Here is a 20,733-nt window from a genome sequence, read left to right on the forward strand (position 1 = left end):
GCTCAACCACGAACACACCCCCATACCTCGTAAGCTCAGATGACGAAGAGACCTAGACTTCTCCTGGGGGAGCACTCACATTCGAGGTTGAACGGTAAGCTTGGGAATTGCCATCACAAGGTTTTCAGCGTCATGTGACGATTCGCTGGTGGAAGTCTTCAGAGACCTGAATAGCAGCAGACATTACCTCTTGTAGCCGTGACGGCTGGGTAATGGGAGGTGACGCACTGCCATATATCAAAGACACCACTGACTTGGGCTTCACGTCTTCGGAAGGGTTCTTGTGGGGCACTGGGAGAACATCTGGCATGTACCTTACATTGCGAAAGAAACAGCAGTGATCAAGTGTTACGGACGGAACAATGATAGTAATTTTCCTCAGGCTCTAGAGCTTAGCTCGTTCATGTAAGTACAATTCTCGGCTTTCTGGTCCGCCGCGGCTCCTGTCGCCCAGAAATGTATCTGTGCGGCTCTCGTGCTCGGTAACCCCGTTCTGAACCGCCACTTCTTCGCCAATCTGGGCGGCAGACGCTTCTTCAAAGTAAGTGACATGTAGTCCCCTAGCATTGGTAAAAACTTGAATGCTCTGTATGAAAATGTGTTAGCACATCTAAATGCATTTGGTCGAGTTTGTCGAGATATTGGCATAAATGGGTAGTTTCTTGTATTTCTCCATCCCAGACTCGGTCAGGCGGACGTAGCCCAAAACTTGCAAGTTGCATCGTCGATAACATAGAGTTATACAAAGGAACCAACCCTGAGCTTTAAGCGCCAGTGGTAAGCTCCAAGTGATCCGCTTCTATCGTCGTGTTAGCAAGTGTCCGAACACTCTGGATACGAGAACAAGTATCTGTATTGAATTCAATCACCGTTCCTGCTTGATTAGCAATGAAGGAGACGCCCCAGCTCTAGACAGTCATCTCGGAGTTGCATGACGGCTTTGTCGGCATCTGCCCAGCCGGCTTGTGTGTTGTGATATCCAAATAAAAATATACAGGAGAGGCAAGAATCCCGCTCAATGTTGGATCAGCGCGTTTCGCGTCCATAGCATTGTCGAACTTCGCCCGGGAAGCCCTGTTCGAGACAGAACCGCCGTAGTTTTGCTGATCCAGGAGTCATGAGATGGCGTCCCCCTGCCAGCAAGTTTGTAAGGAGCAGAGGAAAAGATGCCTATATATCCCAGCAGCTCCCAGCGTTTATTTGCTTCATAGGCGATGCTTAAGTGGTCCTCGTCAGCGGAATCAAAACGAATAACGCGGGGGGACATTGGAACTAGATGCACCAGGTTTCTGCTCAGATTAGTACAGGGTCAATATGGGAGAGCAATGGGATTCCACCGAGGCCGATGCCTGTCGATGACACGAATCTTTTGGGTACACTTCTTGTGCCCACTGGCGAGCCGTGACATGCCAAAAAAGCCGGCACCGATGATGACTATCTGATCCTCCGTATGCATTGTCATCTCAAAACAACATAACGAGGGTGCAGCAGTGGGAATTAACAGCATTCTGTATAGTTTTCTCAACCCTTCCCTTGGAGTAGGAAGTCGGTCGTCGTTATGTTATAGATTGAAAGGCGTCCAAGACGAACGTGACTTGGACTACGAGTTACATGTCTGGAATCCCGGTTTAAGGATCTTCTCCCCGCTACGGAAAGATATTATTATGATTCAATTTATCTATTAGACCCACTTCATATATCACCTAACAATATGAGGCTCCTTAGTTACAGATTCTTAGTAAGGGGTCTAAGGGGAACAGAAGGTGTACGGTATAATTCATACCGCACTATTACCAGGAGGTAGAAGCGGCGGGAGCACAAAGCGGCGGCAGCCCGAGTCAAAAAAGATGGTGAGGCGGCTGCGGATTCCCTACTGTACGTAATTCTTGGCGGCATGGGAAAGTTGACAAAGGTCCATCTTGAAGAGCGTGCGGCGTCGAGGTGGCCAGATCCCAATCTGACGGGCACTGGCCTAATTAGTAGATGGGTAAGGTTCAGCGTCAAGCTCGCAAGCACAATTCCAAGTTTAGCAAATCGACAGTGGTTAGAAGGCAACACAGCCATCAACAACGGCAACTTGCATCGACGGTCGCGGCACCTTCTGCTCGAAGCCATCAAGGTCGGCAGCAAGCACGGTTGAAGGCACCTTTCACGAAATATGACAAGGTGCTGCTTGTTGGTGAAGGTAAGTCGACAAAGAGATTTACCCCAGAGCAAGGCCTTCTCTTTTCGCAGCCTCCTGGCTGTGATGTTTGTTGGCCGGAGGGGACTGACCAGCTCTGACTCTCCCCGGCCCTTGGAGTGACTGCTCATCAGACGCTAGGAGACTTTTCATTCTCATTGTCATTGAAGCTACATCACAATGTGCGCCAAATAGTAGCCACCTGCTACGATTCCAAAGATGTGCTTCAGAGCAAGTACCCCGAGGTACAGAAAACGACTACACAGCTTCAGTCGTTAACGCGCAGTAATGACGTCCCCACTGAGCGACAAGAGACTTCTGAGGGAAACGAAAATGCTACCGACACAGAAGAGGAGTGGAAAGGATTCTCTCCATCACCACCCAGTTCCCCAGTCCACGAGGAGCAGATCGAAGACCCGAGCAGACCTCTTGAGGAAGCTACTGTCAAAGTCCTCTACGGCATCGACGCAACGAAGCTTTCCTCGGCGCACAAGAAGGCCCTGAGGCCATATTCTCCATTCACGAAGATCGTCTTCAACTTCCCCCACGTTGGAGGTCTAAGTACAGATGTCAACAGGCAGGTTCGATACAACCAAGAGCTGTTGGTAGGATTTTTCCACTCTGCCAAGTCGCTGCTCTCCTCTCGAGACCATCCGGCAAAGATACGACAGGCATCGGAAGATGAGGCTGGTTACTACGCTGATATCTCAGCAGCGATAGAAGGTCCGGACCCTGGTGCCGTGAATGGCCAGATCCTCGTTACGCTGTTTGAAGGCGAACCGTACACGTTGTGGAATGTCCGAGATTTGGCCCGTCATTGCGGGCTCAAGGTAGTGGAGAGCTTCAAGTTCCCGTGGTCTGCCTACCCGGGGTACCAGCATGCGAGAACTGCCGGGGACATCACGACTGGCAAGGACAGGGGCAACGAAGGGAAGAGGAAAGGCGCCTGGAGAGGGGAGGAGCGAGATGCTCGGTGCTACGTGCTAGAGGATCAGAATGCGGAGTCGGAGGATGTCCAGTCTCCACAGCCCAAGAGGAGACGGAAACAGGGCGATGAAGACGATGACAGCGGCTGAGCGGATGGCTGATTCTCATTGACAATTGACACCGTCGCACAACGTAAGTGCCCGAGTAATTGCAAGCCAGCGAGTAGAGAGTATGCATGATGGGAGTACCGATACTGAGTGGCTGAAGGAACCGTTGTTCTGCCAAGACTCGTGCCCGGCTCCACTGACAAAACTCGATGTCTACCCAGTACTTGTATTAGTACGAGGCACACGGGCTCGTCGGTCCGCTCGACGGTTGCTGCAATCCTCTTTCTCCGCAACCTCGAAGCCAGCCCCCATTTCAACTTCCACCTTTCTTTTCTCTTCCTTCCCGCCCTTGCGTTGTCCCCGTCTTGAATTCACAGTCTCGTCGCGTCAATCCTTGCTCTCTCCAGCGCGCCTCCGCCATGTCAGACGAAGCGCCTCGTAAGCGGTCACGCTTTGACCAGACGGAACCCGAGCCTCGAAAGACCTCCCGCTTCGACAGGCGCTCTAGATCTCCTTCATCGCGGCAGACCGAATCCAGGAGAAGTCGCAGTCCGCTCACAAAAGCCAGTCAGAGTCCTGCAGCCAGTGAAAAACGGAGCACCCCTCTGGATCCTGCTGCTGCCGCGGGTAGGTCATCCCTCATCTGCATAAAGGCTGTGGTGCGTTGCTAACAATCCCAAAGCTGCGGCCGCTGCAAAGATCAATGCCGAGTTGCAGGCTCGCAAGGGCATCCAGCATGTCGAGGTCCCTCCGGTTCGATCTGTAAGTTCCACCTGGGCTGTCTCGACATCGCGCATGTGCTTACCGTCTTCTCAGTCATCGACACCCACTCCGGCGCCGACGCCTGCGACTCCTTCCTCCGGTCACAGCACAGCCAAAGTCGACGGCGAGATCTACATTGCAGATGGTGACTATATCAAGGACATTGAAGTCAATGACTTGCGCAACCGCTACACGTTGACAAAAGGCTCTACACAAAAGATGGTAAATATTCCTCATCTGAACCGATCGCTTCACCAAGCTTTGTTACTGGATCGACGGCTAGTTCACTTGTCGGAGGATGTCTCTGACCAAAATGTCCTGGTTACCTTGCTGACATAGTTTGCCTGCTTTTAGATCAAAGAAGAGACAGGGGCTGGTATGCTTCCCTCAACAGATCTTTGTTGTTTTGCACAAGACTTACCTGTACTTTGAAGATGTCACAACCCGCGGCTCCTACTATCCGGACAAGACGATGGCCACGGCAGCAGTAAGTGGGCCCTGTTGTCGCAAACAACTGGCGACTGACGAGACACAGAATCCGCCGTTGTATCTTCACGTCACCAGCACCTCCAAGGCTGGGCTCGAGAAAGCAATCGCCAAGATTGAGGAGCTTATGAAGCAAGAACTCCCCAACCTTGTTGATGAAAGACGCTTCCGCCGAAGAGAGCCAGAGCAATTCGAACGAGATGAATTTGGCAGGGTAAGTGAGAGAAATCGATCATCGGTTCCCTCAACTTACATGAAATCAGAGAAAATGGCCCGAAGAAAGGATCCCAATCGACATGGAAAATATCCCGGGCTTCAACCTTCGTGCACAGGTTGTCGGTCAAGGCGGCGCGTACGTAAAGCACATCCAGCAAGAAACTGGATGTCGCGTCCAGATCAAAGGCCGTGGGTCCGGCTTCATGGAACACAGTACCGGGCAAGAATCCGATGAGCCAATGTACCTTCATGTCGCCGGTCCTCAACCTGCTCAAGTTCAGAAAGCCAAAGAACTTTGTGAGGATCTGCTTGCTAATGTTCGCGTCAACTTTGAACACTTTAAAGCGAACCCACCGCCGCCGAGAATGGAGTCATACACCGATGGTTATGGAGCTGATGCAAATCGCAGTTCGTATGGCGGACACGGAAGAGACCGGGGCCGCGACAGCAGTTACTCACATAGCAGCAACCACTACAACTCTCCCTACACCGGTGCAGCATCCACCCCTGCGCCGGGAACCGTCTCTTCACCGCCGGACTACGCCGCACAATATGCTCAGTATTATGCCAATCAACCAGGAGGCGACCCTTATGCTGCGTATGGTGGCTATCAGAACTACCTCGCCTATTATCAATACTATCAGCAACAGGCAGCTGCCGCTCAACAGCAATCTCCACCCCCTCCACCGCCGGGAGATTCGAATCCGCCGCCGCCTCCAGCGGACAGCGGTGCCGCACCACCTCCACCACCTCCATCCAGTGGCTATTCGGCAGTACCGCCACCTCCAGGTTTATGAGCAAGTTTGGTGTCGTTAGGCTGACAGTGTCAGATCAAGCACTGCGACATCTATCTCGGGGCAAAACCGCGTCTCCACAGCAATTTTTTACTTGACCTTTTTCTGACTGGGTATAGCAATGTTTTGCTAGGAGGACTGCGGTTTGTATTTCAAACGCACGGGACGGCCAACTTGCACGTTGGACAGGCAAAGTATCACGAAAGGACATAATTTTTGAGAGCGCTGATCGGTCAATAGGGACCAGATCCCATAATTCCATTGCAAAGCTTCCTCGTGTGTTTCTAACAGCTGACCTTGTTTGGCGTAGTCGTGACTATCAGTCAGCCACTCAGCGTAGTGGGCCTACCATATGATGGGATGGCACGACTCTTTTTCGCTGAGTTTGATTTTGTTGGCTTGAACAGTTAATGGCTGCATGTAAGTGAGACAGACTGATTTTGTCATTATCTCATATACTAGGTCTCTCCGTCCGAATTTTCCTGACAGGCTCTGCCTTGAAAAGAACTTTTTGGCCCCATGAGTGCTTTCAGTCATGGCGAGGACGGACAGAACAAGCTATGCGTATTAGACCTCCCGTACCTTCGAGGTCATCAGGGGTCAGTTTCTACAAGACATCAAGCCCCCCTTTCTTTTCTTGTGTCTATTCAATTGGAGGCAATTTGACAACAGCTACACATGTGTGTTGAGCTCCCTAGAAATGCTGAAATTGAAGAAAGCCTGTGACGGACGCCTGTTCAATATAGGAGATCAATCTGTCGGATTGGCATCGCTCTACTATGTGCATGATCTACCGCTGCGACCGAACCAAACCTGATTGACAACTGACGCTCTTTTTCACCATTCCTGCACCCGTGCTGTTTTATGCACCCCAAAGCGGCAACCGGTTCAGCCTCGTTCAGGCTGTTTGATTGATGGAAACGGTCTTTGCACTCCTCGACCTAACGCCGGTCCAATTTGCCTTGCGCTTTCCGGCTGCAAACCCGCACATTGACGCTGCATAGATGCTCACAAATACTCGCCATGATCAGATCGGATGCCTACTCCTGTCCCGCAATCCCCCCAAACATCGACAAACAGCCGAGGACCAACTCGAGTATGGCCATGTCTAAAGCTGCGTTGACACCCCATCCATAACTAGTCGCCACAGCCACAACCACTTGCCGAAGACTGGTAGGGACGATATACAGCATCATGCTTTCCGACATTCTACCTCCATGAACAACGTTCTGTTCTGCCTACTTGGAAGTCATTTAGTGCTCCTCAGTCGAGTGAGCTCTAGTCCTTCTTTATCCATAACGAGGGTCAGTTGAGATGTGACACCACGAAGGCAGGCCCGTCCACTTCACTTTCTTGACCCGTTGGACTCAAGAATCGCCTCCCAGTCCGCGGTGAAGTGGGTTTCCCAATCGCGGCGAGTTTTTTGCGGCTCCCACCCAAGCTCGCGCGTCTTGTGCCCCCTTGTCCTTGAGCTATTGCCCCCCTGTTAGCTTCAATCTTGCTATTCCTGCGAAAAGCTGGCGCTTCACTTACTTAGATGCCCACCCGATCTCGGCAATCAATCCCCAGCCTTGTCCCAGGATGTCCTTGGAGCCCTGTAGATCCAGAGTCTGAAGCTCCGTGGTTTGCAGAGCACCAAGAGCCACGCCAGCTTCGGCAACTCTCTCAGCAATCTCGCGCCACGTGTGCTCCCCGTTCTCAATGAAGTATATTCCATCCTTGCCACTGGGGATATCTTGGCCATTGAGGATCTTGGTGACGACAGTTTCATAGAAACTGGCCATATCCTGGATATGGGCATGGTCCCAGATGCCGGACCCGTCGCCGACAACGGGGACCTTTCCAAGCTTCAATCCCGCACGAATCAAAATCGGAACGTGGCAGAACTCGTGCAACGGACTGACGCCGATTCCATACAGACTTGGTGACATCAACACGTATGTCTTGACGCCGTGTTCGAGTCCGGTCTCTGTGATGACGATGTCGGATGTCCTCTGAGCGTAGGGTACGTCTTCATCCCTTGTTTTCATATATGCGAAGATATCATCCTTGTCGGACAGCGGATATCGAGACTCGACGTATTGCATTGAGATGGGACGATCGGCAACATTGGATGTTCCCGAGGTCTGTGCAAGAGAATGATTTGTGTTAGTATTTGTTTATGCATGCTAATAAGACAGGGTAGCTAACTCACGTGGATATAGTGTACATCTTTGCCGGTCTTCCTCTTCCTCTGCGCCAGTCCTAGCACCAACGCCCTTGCCGAGAGCGTGTGAAAGCCAGAGGCGGCATGTATGACAACTACCAAATGTCACAGTCAGTATTTTCTTCTTCACTCGACTAGGATTCCGTGGACAGGATGCCACGCACTGTCATGGTTGCTTGCCGCTTCCGCCAGGATCTCCGTCTCGTCAAGAGAGTTGAAAAGCAGTGGCGTCACTCCGAGTTTCTTCAACGCTTCGGCTTTCTCCTCGCCTCTGACCATGCAGCTTATAGAAGCTGCCTGTATTGCGGGATTCTTGGAGGCCAAGAGAGCGGCCAGTACCTCGCCGCCACTGCGGTGCCAACGTTAGACTCCTTTACCTTATTACATGCATCAACAGCTAAACTTTGGGCTTGCCATACATGTAACCACTGCTTCCGGTGATAAGTATCCTGCTGTTCGACATTGCTTCGGCTTGTGTTGAAGGGGGATGGAAATTGTGGTTTCACGATGGTTACCACCAAACAGCTGGCAAATTCTGGCTGAACGAAATCTTTTTGGAACGTCTTGGATAACCCTCATGGAACATCGGCATATGACCCCTTCTTTATAGACGACCATATTCGAGTGATTGGAATCGGACTCGACCCGGACAATGACGTCTCGCTGTGTCAGCGTCCATCTATCGGGATCATGAGGGACTAGAGTTCCCGTGGCTGCGACGGAGCCTATTGTCAAGGGTTTCTAAGAAGCTGAACAAAATACAATTGCAAAGCTGTGCGGCCCCGGAGTCTTTTGTGAGAGGGCAGAGCGGGTTACCACCATGCAAGGCTGAAGGGCTATTAACCAGATGCGGACATTGCAATACTTCCGTACAGGGTGTGTTGAAGCTCTTAGCCTAAAATGATGCACGTGGCTCATCCATCTCCGGAGTGGAAGTTGTGCCTGTGCTCCGCGTGCAGTTCGTGGGCTTACAATCGGCCTTAGTCACACGAGCTAGGTACGGATCGTGCAAGGTCTTGTAGCGCTGGTGTTGCTTACAAATTTCAGCTTTACGAGAGACTCGGTGGAGGGGGGGCCGGACGCCGCGACGCAGTCGAAACCCATTTTGATTGAAAAGTGGCGGCGGCGTCGGCGGCAATAGAGATAGCAAGAACGACACCCACCACGAGGGAACTTCAAACCTTTGTAATTCGTTAATTGATCTTGTATACTCAAGTGCAGTCTGACATCGAGAGGAATGTGGTGATACGACCACGTTCTTGGAGGTACTTAGTGCTTTTTATATATTTCTGTATATTATTGAAGCGTCTGAAAGTACCCCTTGTAGTCGCATTAGAGCTGTGGACCGCGAGAGATGGCCCGCTACTCCGATAAAGGTATGTAACTTAGAGGTGGGATTAACCACTTTCAAATCAATACATGGGAGCTTTTAGATATTTAAGTGACTGCCCAAATAGCGAATAGCAAATAGCAGATAGCTCGTCCTTGCAGGATGAGACTGGAGAGGACATCTAGTCAGACGGTTTGGCCATGTATGTATGTGTGTGTGTGAGCTTGCCACATCTGATTGATGTTCAGCCACCATGTACTCGACAGTCGTCGCCATTAAAGCTGGCGTTGCAAGCTTTCCTTGTATTAACTCCAGACGATGCACCTTGACTTCGCGTAGACGGTATATTTCTGGGTGCAGGGCTCGAGACACTTTCCCGTGGCCGTGTGCGCTGATTTGGACTTCCTTCCACCTGTCTGTCTTCCCTAAGTCCACGGGAAGATAGCAGGCAGAACCAAGGCACATAAAAAATAAAATACGCGCAATTTCAGAACGGCGAACACTTCTTTCACGACTGTTGTAGGGCCCCCCCCCCCAAAAAAAGATCTTACCTTGTACAATGTCGCCGTTGAAACCTCCCCCCAGTTCTCGTAGACTGCTTCATCATATATCCCAATCCAGATCTCCTCGAACCAGCCCTTGAACTCGGCCTCTCCCAGGCATTCCTTGAGAAGTTCAGCGACCTGTCTCAGTGGGCATTTCCAAACTCCACAGCCTAGTGCTGCCAACACCAAGACACTCTTGTCGTCCCTTGGTACCATTCTGGGTGCCATTCTGAATCTCTCCTTGATCGTCACCACGTCTTTGTCGAGTTCCATCCGCATTTCCACTGGGCCTGGCCCTTCCTCATCCAGCTCCAGTCAGGAACCGAGCGGCGGACTGCCCAAAGCAGCGACGCTCACGACGTTCACAGCAGTCCCGTCTCTCCTCGCCAAAGTTTCACAGTTGCTTGCCAATCCGTCCCTCAAATCACCACCGGTGGTGAAAATATTCCTGCACATTCACCGGGATTGCCATCTCTCTGTACCACGGTCCTCGTGGGGTATCTCTCTTTCCACTGGTCCAGCGGTGGCCAAAGGGTGGATGAGTAGCAAGGGCGTCCCTTCGAGTGGTGCCGAATCGATGTCGCCAACCTCCAGCTAATTCTGCGTCAAACTGCAGTTCAGCACTGCCGTCCTGTGCAGATAGTCTGGGCGAGGCTCGGGGAGTTATCAAGTCAAGGAGAAGGTGTCGCCATATCGTACTTTGATGTTCGTAGATGTGTGTCCTGCGGAAGCGTTGCCGTCGACGCGTTCAAGCTGTGATGGGAGGAAGATCGACTTCGATTGTTCTTGCGCGATTCCCATGCTTGTGAGGACGTGGGGAACCAGACCAAGTGTCTCCTCTACCATGTCCTTGCTTTTTTTCTTTCCTTGGAAGATGGCTCTGTTGCAAATAAGGCACGGCCCTGGTATCGTTCTGTTGGTAGGTTGTTGGTTGCGCGAGGTCTGTTGTAGCGAGACATGTTATAAATCTTCCGTTTGGTATGGTAAGAAATATGAGATATCGAACCGGTCGGGATGGGGTGAGATAATAGATCGTTATGAGTTGATCGGGAGTTCATCGGGATTGAGACTGAGATGTACCCTCGATACTCCATACTCAAAACTTGCCTAGAAGCCTGTACCGACAGAAAGTGGAAAGAGATCAGCCTGTTAGTAATTGCTTAACAATCGGATGAGGCACTCGTTGATCAACCAGAGGAAAGTCCCTGCGTGTACCGAGGACAAGCAACTGGTCTATCATGACTGTTTGGTCCTCACGTGAATTTCACGAGAAACTAGGAGGAAATGCTCAAACCCGAGGACCTCACCTGGCTATTTTCAGAGTACTTAGGTACTGCTGGCCTGCCAAAGAGCGAACAAAGGATGAATATTTGGCAATTGCTGATAGCTGAGGGGAGGCAAATGATGAGCAAAGGAAGGCGAACGCCGAACAGCTGACAGGCCTAACCCTGGCCTTATCCGTTTCTTGCCGGTCCCCGTGGTGAGTCGTGAGTCGTGTTGGTCTCTGGTAGTCTCATATCATGTTTGTACAAATCCTCTCCGCAAAACAGGTGGCTACAGTATATGCGTATGCTCCAACAGGGTAATGAATATAGGTGTCAAAATCTCCCCTTACCAGCCACACGGCAGAATGTCTGGTTGGCTGTCCCGACGGGGTGCCATGGTCGATGAAGCTTGGAGTAGCAAGAACCATGATGAAATATCTCAATATTGATCGCATAAATTAAGTGGCGCTTGATCCATTTCATGACTTGAACTTTCGAATTGTGGCGTCACTTGCCTTCGAACTCAACCCTCGGCTGAGGCCCGCGCCGATTCCTCTTCCCAATGTCGCAAGTTTATTACCAGCAAAGGGATTCAGTGAGCTCGAATCTTCCCCTTCCCCGGACTGCGATCCCGTATTTGCTTCTGTATCGTTGTCGGATGCCGATGTCTTGCCGCTTTCATTTGGCGTTTGGCTTGAACCTTGATTTTGCATTTCTGAAGGTCGAGACACAGAGGGGGCTTTGCCCCGCGCTGAAACCAGATGAATAGATTTGGATCGTTGGTGGGATTGGGTGAGCGCCAGGAAAGCCGCCAGCGCCGTATCCGCACCTCCGGTTCCAGCATCAGTGGAGGAATGGGAATGAGATGAAGGAGGGACAAGGAGACTTGATGATCGGGGCAGATTCGAACTTCCTCCACTGCTGCGGCTGAGTTGATGGGTTAGTCGGAGAGGTTCAAGATAGGCATGCTCTTGGTCGCTGGGAGTGATGTTATCATCAGTCGATGGAGGATACGGTACCGCCACAGTGATGAGGGTCGCACAGGGACAACCACAGCCTGTAGGACAAGTGTTATGTTCGTCCGTATGCTCTTCACCAAGATCATCCACACCGTCCTCGTCCTCGATTGGCGAAAGCTGGGACTTTTCAGCTGAAGACCGCCTCGATCCCATCTTGTCATGCTTCGCTCGTCGAACACTAAACCACCCCTGAGCACAGTCATAGCACGTCATATGCCCACACTGCAAGCAAGGCACCGCTAGACTCCGGATGGAGATGTTGCAGATGGCACATGCACTGCGTTTGGGGGCTCTGGCAGCTCTCACCCCCGAAACTTGATTTGATGAGATGCATGACGGAGTCACACAATGCCACCCGATAGGAATGCCATTTTTCTCTATCGGGGCTGGTAGCTCCCCACAATTGCTACACAGACGTCTGATTTCCAGACCAAGGTCCGTGGCTCGGGATGCAGAAGTTAAGGTCTTCCTGCGCGGCCGCTCGAGACCACTTCCAGACGACCGGTGCGCAGCATTTGAGTGGGCGTGGGCCAAATGAGAGCCATCTGCTGGTATGCCGTCAAACTTAAGCACTTCGGCCCGTTGTGAGTGCAACTGCCACACATCGAGAAGGTTTGCATAGCTGTGCCGGTAGATCCTGCACTTCCTTTCGAGTACACGGTCTAAAAGCGATGCGGATGAGTACCCGTCAAGATCGAACTTGTCCTGGTTGACGAGACGGATCTTGATCTTCTTGCGCTTTGGAGGATTTTTGCCAAAAGTCTTCTCTGAGACCTCAGACTGCACTGCAGATATACCGCTGCGCCGGCCAGCCGACGTCTGCAAAGTGTTACTTCTTCGAGAGCTTTGCACGCCCGAGGACGAGAAGGAGGAGCGATTGCCTAGCTCGCGGCTATCTTGATTTACGCCTTCATTATGATGAAAGGGCATTCGTGAGCCTCTGCTTAACGCTTGGCTGCCAAATATGCCAGAAGACACCCATCCAGGGGCCAGTGAACCTGAAGGACTGTATCTCTTCAGGCTGGTTGTAAAACCCGTTGACGAACTTTGATTCGGAGGAGAGTTTGAGTATGACTGTGTCAAGGCTGATAGACTTGCTCGCGCGAAAGGATAAGCTATGCTAGCAGTCGTTTTGTTGCTTGGCCGGTTCCCTTCAGGCGATGTCGAGACGGAGACAGCAGTCGAATACGTCGCAACTTGGTCATGGGAGTCTTCAGCAACGAAACTAGCTGCTCTAGAAGATAATCGGCTGTCTTGGCGACCGAGGAAATGGTATGGTCTGCGCTGGATTCTAGAGCCTCCAAGGCCTTGAACGCCAGAAGCTACAGGCATATTTTTAGAGTGGATGAAGACATACTCTTCTGCATCGAGATCCCTTTGAAAGAAGGACTTGGCCACATGCCTGGAAGGAAAGTAGTCGCTCCGAATGTGGGGGATGTTGCCGGAGGCCTGCATATTCGCTTTGTCGGAATCCTCGCCTGGTATGACTCCCTCGTTGATGCTTGATGCAAAGGCGCAAGCTAAGGTGGCAAGCATCTGCACATCAGCAAGCCTTTCGAAATGGTCGAAGATAGCAGGAAGCAGGTATGTTGAGCCGAAAGGGTGATTGCCCCAACGTGTCCTTCCAAAAGCTTTGTGTTTATCTGGAGACATGCCGCCCTTTTGGCGAGGTCTTTCCAACACTGTTTTTGCAATCACCAGCACGTCTTGTAAAGTAGGATCTCGCAGATCTGGGAGAACTTCCAGTGGGACCGCATCATCCAAGACAAGGCCCACAACAGTCCACACAGATTCAAGGTCTCCCAAGGCGGCGTTTCGAGCAACAGCAGCATTGTGTTTGCAAACTTCTGTGCCAGATCCGAAAATCTTATACTCGACCGCCAGCTCTCGTTTCGAGGGGATCAGATCATCAAAGGTATGTATCGACACGGCGCTCTTCCGAGGAGCATCATTCAGCTTGTTGGCAACGCCGGTGGTGGAATGGTTTGACCGGTCAGGTGAGCGCGACCGTTGCTGGAGCCCAGATGCCCCCGCTTGATATGATGAGACACCACGAACATTTTGCTCGGTCTCGAATGAGGACGAGGAGCTGCTTGAAGTCTTCCATGATGAGTCTGACGTGTCAGAGTCGGAGTCGCCGTCCGCTGTTTTGGTGCCTCGGGTCGTTTTGCGCGCTGGTGAGCTCGCGTGTAGACGGCCAAAGCCTTCAAAGAGTCTACTTGACTCGGACTCCTCGAGGTCTTTAACGCCGAGAGTGCTCAACAAAGAGACAGGCTCATTTCCTTTGGCAGGAAAGAAGCAAACCAGCTTTCCAGTCTCAGACCAAAGGGCACCGCAACCCTTGGCAAGCGGCACCAGAATATTCGCCGAGGCGTCCAGACCTTCTCGCACTCCATCTAGTTGGTCATCACTGTCACTGCTAGAATCATCGGCTCCAACTGTGCTCGAGTCCAAGATCTTTGAGTCTACCAGCGACTCCCCGAGGACCCATGACACGATTTGTTCAAGATTCTGCTCCCTGAGCAAATATCGTAGGACTGCTTCAAGACATCCGCGTTTCCTGGAGGCATAGGTTTCTGCAATTGTGTGCAATTCTGTTGTTATGAGTCTGTGTGTTGTCTCGTCCAGAAATCCGGATTTCTGCAAAGTCAAGACTGCATTTGCACCTCGAGGATATAATTTGGGAAACCTCATCTCCACTCGCAGGTAAATTTGGCTCTGGTCTTCTCCCCAAGGGGCTTGGAGTGACATGACGGCCTTTCGATGGGAGATATCCACGACCTCAAACTCTACTTTCTTGAACTTTTCTCCCACCTGCCGAATCTCTTCGGCCAATGTGTCGGGGTCCCAAGAAAATATCTTCACGTTCTTTAACCAAGAGATGGGGTCCGTATTCTGCCGATTGTTGCCTCGTCCATGCATGCCAGATCTTTGCGGATAACGACCACCCTGAACCCAACCGCGGAATTGCGAAACGGGCATTTTGCTCATGCCGACACTGGTGCTGGAGCGAGGCCGGAAATGCGTGAGATGGCTGTGCCGGGAGAATACCTCACTGCGAGGTGTTTCATCTAATGGGGACTCGGCGTCCCCCGGTACATCGCGAAAGGTCTTGTAGACCGCACCTTTGCGCGTGAAGTTGAGCCGCTGAACTTTGGAGATACCCTTTTCGTATCCAATGTCTGCATATATATCGGGTTCAAGAGCGTGGAGCCTCAACTCCCTGTCCGTTCCCCAAGACACCAACTGGAAGTCTCGATTGTCAACGTTGTCGACAATCGCGCCCCGAGCGCGCCATAGGAACTCTTTGACCTGACCTTCATGACCCTTGAATGTCGCAACAGGACGGACCGGTCCGCTCTCATACACACCATTGACCGCACGGCGATCATAGAGATGCAAGTCGCTATTACCGCGCTGCGGCATGGCGAGCAGTCCCCATCCAAAGGGGGTATGACGTGCTCTCCATACAGGAAAGGGAGTTTCAATGACGCGCTCTAGGGTGCTTTCCTCTCCCTCAAAATCCCAGAACTTGATTGTCCGATCAAGAGAGCAAGTGACAATCTTGTTCTGATGAAGGCGATTCCAGTCGATCCCATAGATTTTGGTTCCATGGGCTTCGATGGTTCGTACGGGATATGCACCGTTTCTGTCGTCCCAAATGTGAAGGAACTTGTCGTGAGAGCTTGCAACGACGTGTTCATCTTGCCGATTCCATTTAACCTGAGTTGCTCCAGCAAACCAGTCGGAAAAAGAATTGACAGGCCTCGCAGGAGCTCTCAAATCCCAGCTGTGCACGAAGCTGTCAACGGCGCAAGTGGCAAGGACGTCGGGATTATGGGCCGAAAAGTTGATGTCGGTTATTGCTCTGGTATGGCCGTGAAGTACGAGTTCGATGGGATCCTGCCATGATCGGGCATCAAGATTCCAAACCAGCGCTTTTTGATTCGATGTACTGACGACCCAGTAGTCCCTTGCAGCAAACGGAGACCATTGAACATCAGCGACTTCCCAGGGAGTCCGGTGTGGGAGGTATCGTGGTGGAGAGTAGGGCGAATCCAGGTCAATGATATGAAGCCCTTCTTTGGAAGCCAGCGCAACATCGCGCCCGCTTGGGGAGATGGTCATGGATCCCACAGGTTGTTCAAGCCTGAAAGATGCATCTTGGCCGAAGGTTTCGCTCTCGAAAGCGGAAGTTGGACCTCGAGGAGCCATGCTTGCTCAAGGCCTCTTTATGCTGGTCGGACCTTAAAAATCTATGCTCTGCCGCCCATCAAAGACTCATCTGGCTAGGGAGAATCGAATAGGGGTTCGCCCAGGGCGTAATGCAGCGACTGGGAAGCAATCATCTCAAGCAAGGAGGTGCCAAACGCGTCTGGACGGATCCAGCCCCGCTAACAACAAGATCTATCCACGTTAGACCGCGCAACAAAATCCCATGGGTGACAAGGCTTCAAGAAGGGTTGTGACCGATCGCAGAACAGACGTGCTAATGATGATTTTGGGAAGTACATGTGGATGGCATAAGGACGAGATAGAACGAGTAAGAACGAGGTACTAGTAGTTCGTCTAGACGTGGAAATGCCGCGCTCGCCTGAATGCCAAGCCTGATTACATCATACCAACGAGGTCACGACACCTTAAAAAAGGGGCTTGAAGCCTTGCAGGCCTTGTTATCATCGTAGCCGTCAACGCACCAAAGCACCTATATGATTTCTCATGCATTTGAGTGGTTATAAATACAAAGCTTGAACTCTATAGTGTGAGCCGTCGCTTCAAAACAGCTCTCTCCCTAGCAGAGTATGGGTTTCGCCCAGATTGAGAATGATGGCGTCAGGCTCACGAGTGGCATAGTTCCCGTCGTGGTCATGACCCTTGTAGTTCCTGCTCACTGGCAACGTTGCATTGGCTAACGGAAGCAAAGGGTGAGTACGGTTGACTGCGTGAGCCTCCTTCGGTCTCATTTTTTTCCGCTTCAAGTCGCAACATATTCTCAGAGGACTCTAGAAAGAAATCCAGAGAAGCTCTCGTGCGTCTCATCAGCACCTAGGCTGGCGTTGACACCCAGGTCCTATTCCACTCACGCCAGCCCTGTTCATGCCATCTTTTTGGCTGGCATTTACGCTGCTGTAGGCTGGGAAATTTGTTGAACGGTGTACTGATCCACTCGGGTGCTCTTTGTCTCCCCCGAAATGAAAGCCTGAATTATGTCTGCAAATCGCAGGGAAATACCACTCGTCCCTAGTCTGCGGAGAATGCACTCAATGACACAAAGGGTACTAGCCTTCATTTCGGCAATGTTCGCAGCCAGGATCTTCGGCAGAGCAGCGAGAGTTTCGTCAAGTATGTGTGGCACCGGGTAGATGTTGGTCGGGTCTAAACTTTTGCCTTCGCGAAGCAGCTGGATCTCAGGCAACGAGTTTAGTGGTTCAAACATGCCAGCTGGGAACGGGGAGGTCCATGATATTGACGCTGAAGGACACTCTGGCAGGTACAGCATATAACAATACCAACAGATCGCGGCCGAGAACAGAATTCGTGGGGTATGAATAGCAACAAGAGCGCCCATGTTTGTGGATACGATCAGATTTTGCAGGAACAAGGCGTGGAGCAAGCATCTTTTGGAATCCAACGACGTAATCCAGGATAACACTGACTCCCGAGTCGCCGGGGCAATTTCGTTACCTTCCTTGCCGACTGCAATCTCAAGAACATTGAGATCTGTACTCAAGGTGAGGAAGTTGTAATGCCATAATGGAAGCAAGCTGAATGGAGCTTCTGTCTGCGTAGAGGCGTCGGAAGACACTTTGAAGCCCTTTGGTGTGGACGCATACCAAGTGAGAAGGTCAGATTCGAATTTGCTCACCATGGTAAAAGAGAGGAGATCCAAATGTCGGCACTCACATATCGACGCACTGATACCCGAAAGGTTGTTATAGACATTCAATATGTTGCGGTACTTCATGCCTCTCTGTAACAAGGGGTTTGACTGGCTCTCGCCACGAATAGTTCCGTGCCCGACGTTGAAAGAGCTAGTGATTTCAGCTCGATAATCGGGGGATCCGAATTGGCTTTCTCTTTGCTCAGCTCGGAGTAATGAAGCCCAGGTGGACGCTGACGGAGCGGAGAAGAGTTCTGGTGAGGAGACTGTGGGTATATGTCCCGCATTGTGACGAAAGACCGGCTCATGATGAAACAATGCAGCGATCTCGGCGTCATGGATATAAAGCAGCACAGCTATCCTCCTCAGCTCTTCTTGCGTTGCCCACGTTCTCCATGCTTTGTCCAGATCCTCAGTAGAAAGATCATCAGGGAGATAAAAAGCCGGTGCCGGATTAAATAACTTGTGGTGACGAGCAAGCGCGATGAGCGACCCATGATAGGCAGCGGCCGTTGCTCGGTGAGCTGGATCGCCAGATAGCAGTGCGTAAGTCTGACCGATTATAGACGCCTTTACGATATTCCAGGTTTGGTCATTAGGTCGAGGAAGGACTCTTTCCCAGGGAGCAACAAGAATAGCCTTGTTCACTCGTTCAAAGAGCATGGAACCCGTTTTTGCCGACGCCTCAGAGCCAAGAGATAGACATCCTGCCGAGCAAATCGAGAGCACCAACAGAGCATTGCTGTGTGTTGGCCGAAAAGAAGGGCTATGTATGAGGGGTAAAGCGACATTGAATCTGGTGAAAAAGAGATGAATACATAGATTCATAAAGTCAATGGAGGGCAGCGGCTCATCCCGCAGGGGTGGTCGCAACTTGCTTGCCATTCTCACCCGATATGTTTCGTCAATGTTGTCGAGAGTCGTTGTAGCGGCATCCCTTGGAGTTGCCGTCCCCGAATCTAGCTCAGGCTCGTTTTCCATACCAGAAACCTGGATATACCAGATTTGTCTGAGATCGAGGACTGCTGGTCGAAATTTGGGTTTCTCTGTCTTTTGCTGATGCGACGACTTTGGATTATTGTCATGATTTATCAGCTGGGGTTCGTGTAGAGTGCTGCTAAACCCCATGGGTTCGAATACGGTAAAATCGAAGTCATCTTCCAGGAGCCAATGTCCGGAGTGGATGTCAGTAAGTGGCTCCATAAACGGGTGTGTCTCAAGGGGCCCATTGAAGTTGATTTGGTTAGTTTGTGCATTTAGAGTGGCGTCATGTTCGGCCACTGCAGGGGAGGACAGCATGGGTGCTGCGATCTGAGATTGACTGAATGTCGCAGCGCCGTGAATTCTGTCTTCTAGACTTTGCATTGCCCCTATGGGATTGCTCGAGGGATCTTGTGATGGAGAAGCCTGCGGGAAGCTTGATGCTATTGTGGCATATGAATCTTGCACATTCTCGTGGTGGCCGTACCCCAATGATCTCCCTGACGAATGCGACGCCGGGGTTGATTGCTTCTCGTACAACGTGGGCCTTGAAACCTCAAGGTTCATGGATCTGGATCTCGAAGTCGAAGTCGAATTAGCGGATGGAGAGGCGTCTTGATATGCTGTCTGAGGTGCCTCGTTCGGAGTCGCTCTCGTGCACGATTCGGTGACGTCCGAGTCTTGCCTGTGGATTCTTGCATGACGGAGTAGTGTGTCGCTCCAATAGTTAGTGTTAACGTCGGCTCGGACGCGGACTTCACATACTGGCGGGGATAGGCCTTGCGACAAATGTGACAGCGGAATGGCTTCTCTTTAGTGTGTGATCGAATGTGCCGATGAAAATGATCGGCTTTGTAGAACTCCCTTGAGCAAAAGGGACACTTTTTCCCCTTTCCTGCCCTGATTGCTACGGGCTGGAGCGTCTGTGGATCATGTTCACTTCGCATTCCGGGATTAGGACTGGTCGATGGCGTATTGGCCATGGCTTGCTAGAAGAGAAACTGGTTGGGCTTCAACTGGATCTCTGTCTAGACGAAAGTGGCCGGCGTCGAGAATCTGTAGAGCCTTTCTTGCTGACCGCAGTATAAGTCGAACTTGATGTACATTCGAAGCACTGGTCGATTGTTCAAGGACACGAGGGTAGTCCAAAAGGCGGTTGGGCAAAGATAACGCAATGCAAGGCCCAAGCTTGCTGACGGTCGAGGAGGCGGATGGCAAAATGGAGTTACATGCCTCATAGAAGAAAGATAGGCGTGCTGGAGATGGTTTAGCCCACTGGCCGCTTAGCCTGAGTATGGGGAAGTATCGGGGCTGCGGAGATTCGAGAAGACGCGACCTAGGACTTTCGCTCGCCTGTTTCAGAATCAGTAGGACTGGCTCGGGTGAATATCGCGCCGTAACAGGGCTGATGGACTCTACATCGTCACCAAAAACCTCGGCTAGCGGGCATGTCTAGGGTGCTCATTACATTCCTCTCAGGCGACTAGGCGGCTATTCATTACGAAGAAGCCTGTGGGACCGCTTTCGACACGCCGACTTTGACCGTCTTTACTCGCCGATCTGTAAAATCCTCAAGACATCAGGTAGAAAGAGCCCTCGAGCCGGATTCAGAAATAAATGGCACAGTCTGACACAATACATGTACCTCAAGAGTGCTCAATAACGTCAATGCGGCCGCTATCTCCAATATAATTGACTGTAGAGGGTGGACGACAAAGGGGCCAGGACCACTATTCCTCAAGGTAAACTATATACTTATTGTGAATGAAGGGCTTCACCGATCTCACAGTGAATCACTCTACTCTTGTCAGACTGTGCCGCTCGTTTCGGAATCTGCTTGCCATGCACCCCGTACTGAAGTGCCTGGGAGCGACTTACGTTCAAGCCTAGTGAACCCTATTGGATGGTGAGAATTGCTTGACTGATTGCGCTCACAGATGAAATTGCAATAGTATGTGTCGATATCAAATGCCCGGCGACATCGTGCCCAAAGTCATCCAATACAGGATGGGATCCCCCTGTGTAAAGGCTC

The 20,733-nt window shown here is 51.4% G+C and overlaps 5 protein-coding genes across 5 annotated transcripts; 2 read left to right on the forward strand and 3 right to left on the reverse strand.

The window, feature by feature from the left end:
• Positions 1-1,983: 1,983 nt before the first annotated feature.
• Positions 1,984-3,258, forward strand: Z519_02632 (uncharacterized protein; the record flags this gene model as incomplete). Its single annotated transcript, XM_016760388.1, has 2 exons — positions 1,984-2,185; positions 2,324-3,258. 2 exons carry the CDS (start codon positions 1,984-1,986, stop codon positions 3,256-3,258), a joined length of 1,137 nt encoding a protein of 378 aa, XP_016623909.1.
• Positions 3,259-3,635: 377 nt separating this feature from the next.
• Positions 3,636-5,477, forward strand: Z519_02633 (uncharacterized protein; the record flags this gene model as incomplete). Its single annotated transcript, XM_016760389.1, has 7 exons — positions 3,636-3,843; positions 3,899-3,978; positions 4,033-4,200; positions 4,333-4,354; positions 4,413-4,465; positions 4,514-4,678; positions 4,728-5,477. 7 exons carry the CDS (start codon positions 3,636-3,638, stop codon positions 5,475-5,477), a joined length of 1,446 nt encoding a protein of 481 aa, XP_016623910.1.
• Positions 5,478-6,819: 1,342 nt separating this feature from the next.
• Z519_02634 (uncharacterized protein) lies at positions 6,820-8,143 on the reverse strand (the record flags this gene model as incomplete). Its single annotated transcript, XM_016760390.1, has 5 exons — positions 6,820-6,946; positions 7,008-7,600; positions 7,669-7,775; positions 7,845-8,029; positions 8,100-8,143. The coding sequence occupies 5 exons, from the start codon at positions 8,141-8,143 to the stop codon at positions 6,820-6,822; spliced, it is 1,056 nt and encodes a 351-aa protein (XP_016623911.1).
• A 3,156-nt stretch (positions 8,144-11,299) lies between these two features.
• On the reverse strand, positions 11,300-16,054 carry Z519_02635 (uncharacterized protein; the record flags this gene model as incomplete). Its single annotated transcript, XM_016760391.1, has 1 exon — positions 11,300-16,054. The coding sequence occupies one exon, from the start codon at positions 16,052-16,054 to the stop codon at positions 11,300-11,302; it is 4,755 nt and encodes a 1,584-aa protein (XP_016623912.1).
• A 904-nt stretch (positions 16,055-16,958) lies between these two features.
• Z519_02636 (uncharacterized protein) lies at positions 16,959-19,684 on the reverse strand (the record flags this gene model as incomplete). Its single annotated transcript, XM_016760392.1, has 2 exons — positions 16,959-19,395; positions 19,467-19,684. 2 exons carry the CDS (start codon positions 19,682-19,684, stop codon positions 16,959-16,961), a joined length of 2,655 nt encoding a protein of 884 aa, XP_016623913.1.
• Between the last annotated feature and the right edge of the window lie 1,049 nt (positions 19,685-20,733).

Source organism: Cladophialophora bantiana (genome assembly GCF_000835475.1).
Source record: "Cladophialophora bantiana CBS 173.52 unplaced genomic scaffold supercont1.3, whole genome shotgun sequence".
Taxonomy (NCBI): Eukaryota; Fungi; Ascomycota; class Eurotiomycetes; order Chaetothyriales; family Herpotrichiellaceae; genus Cladophialophora; species Cladophialophora bantiana.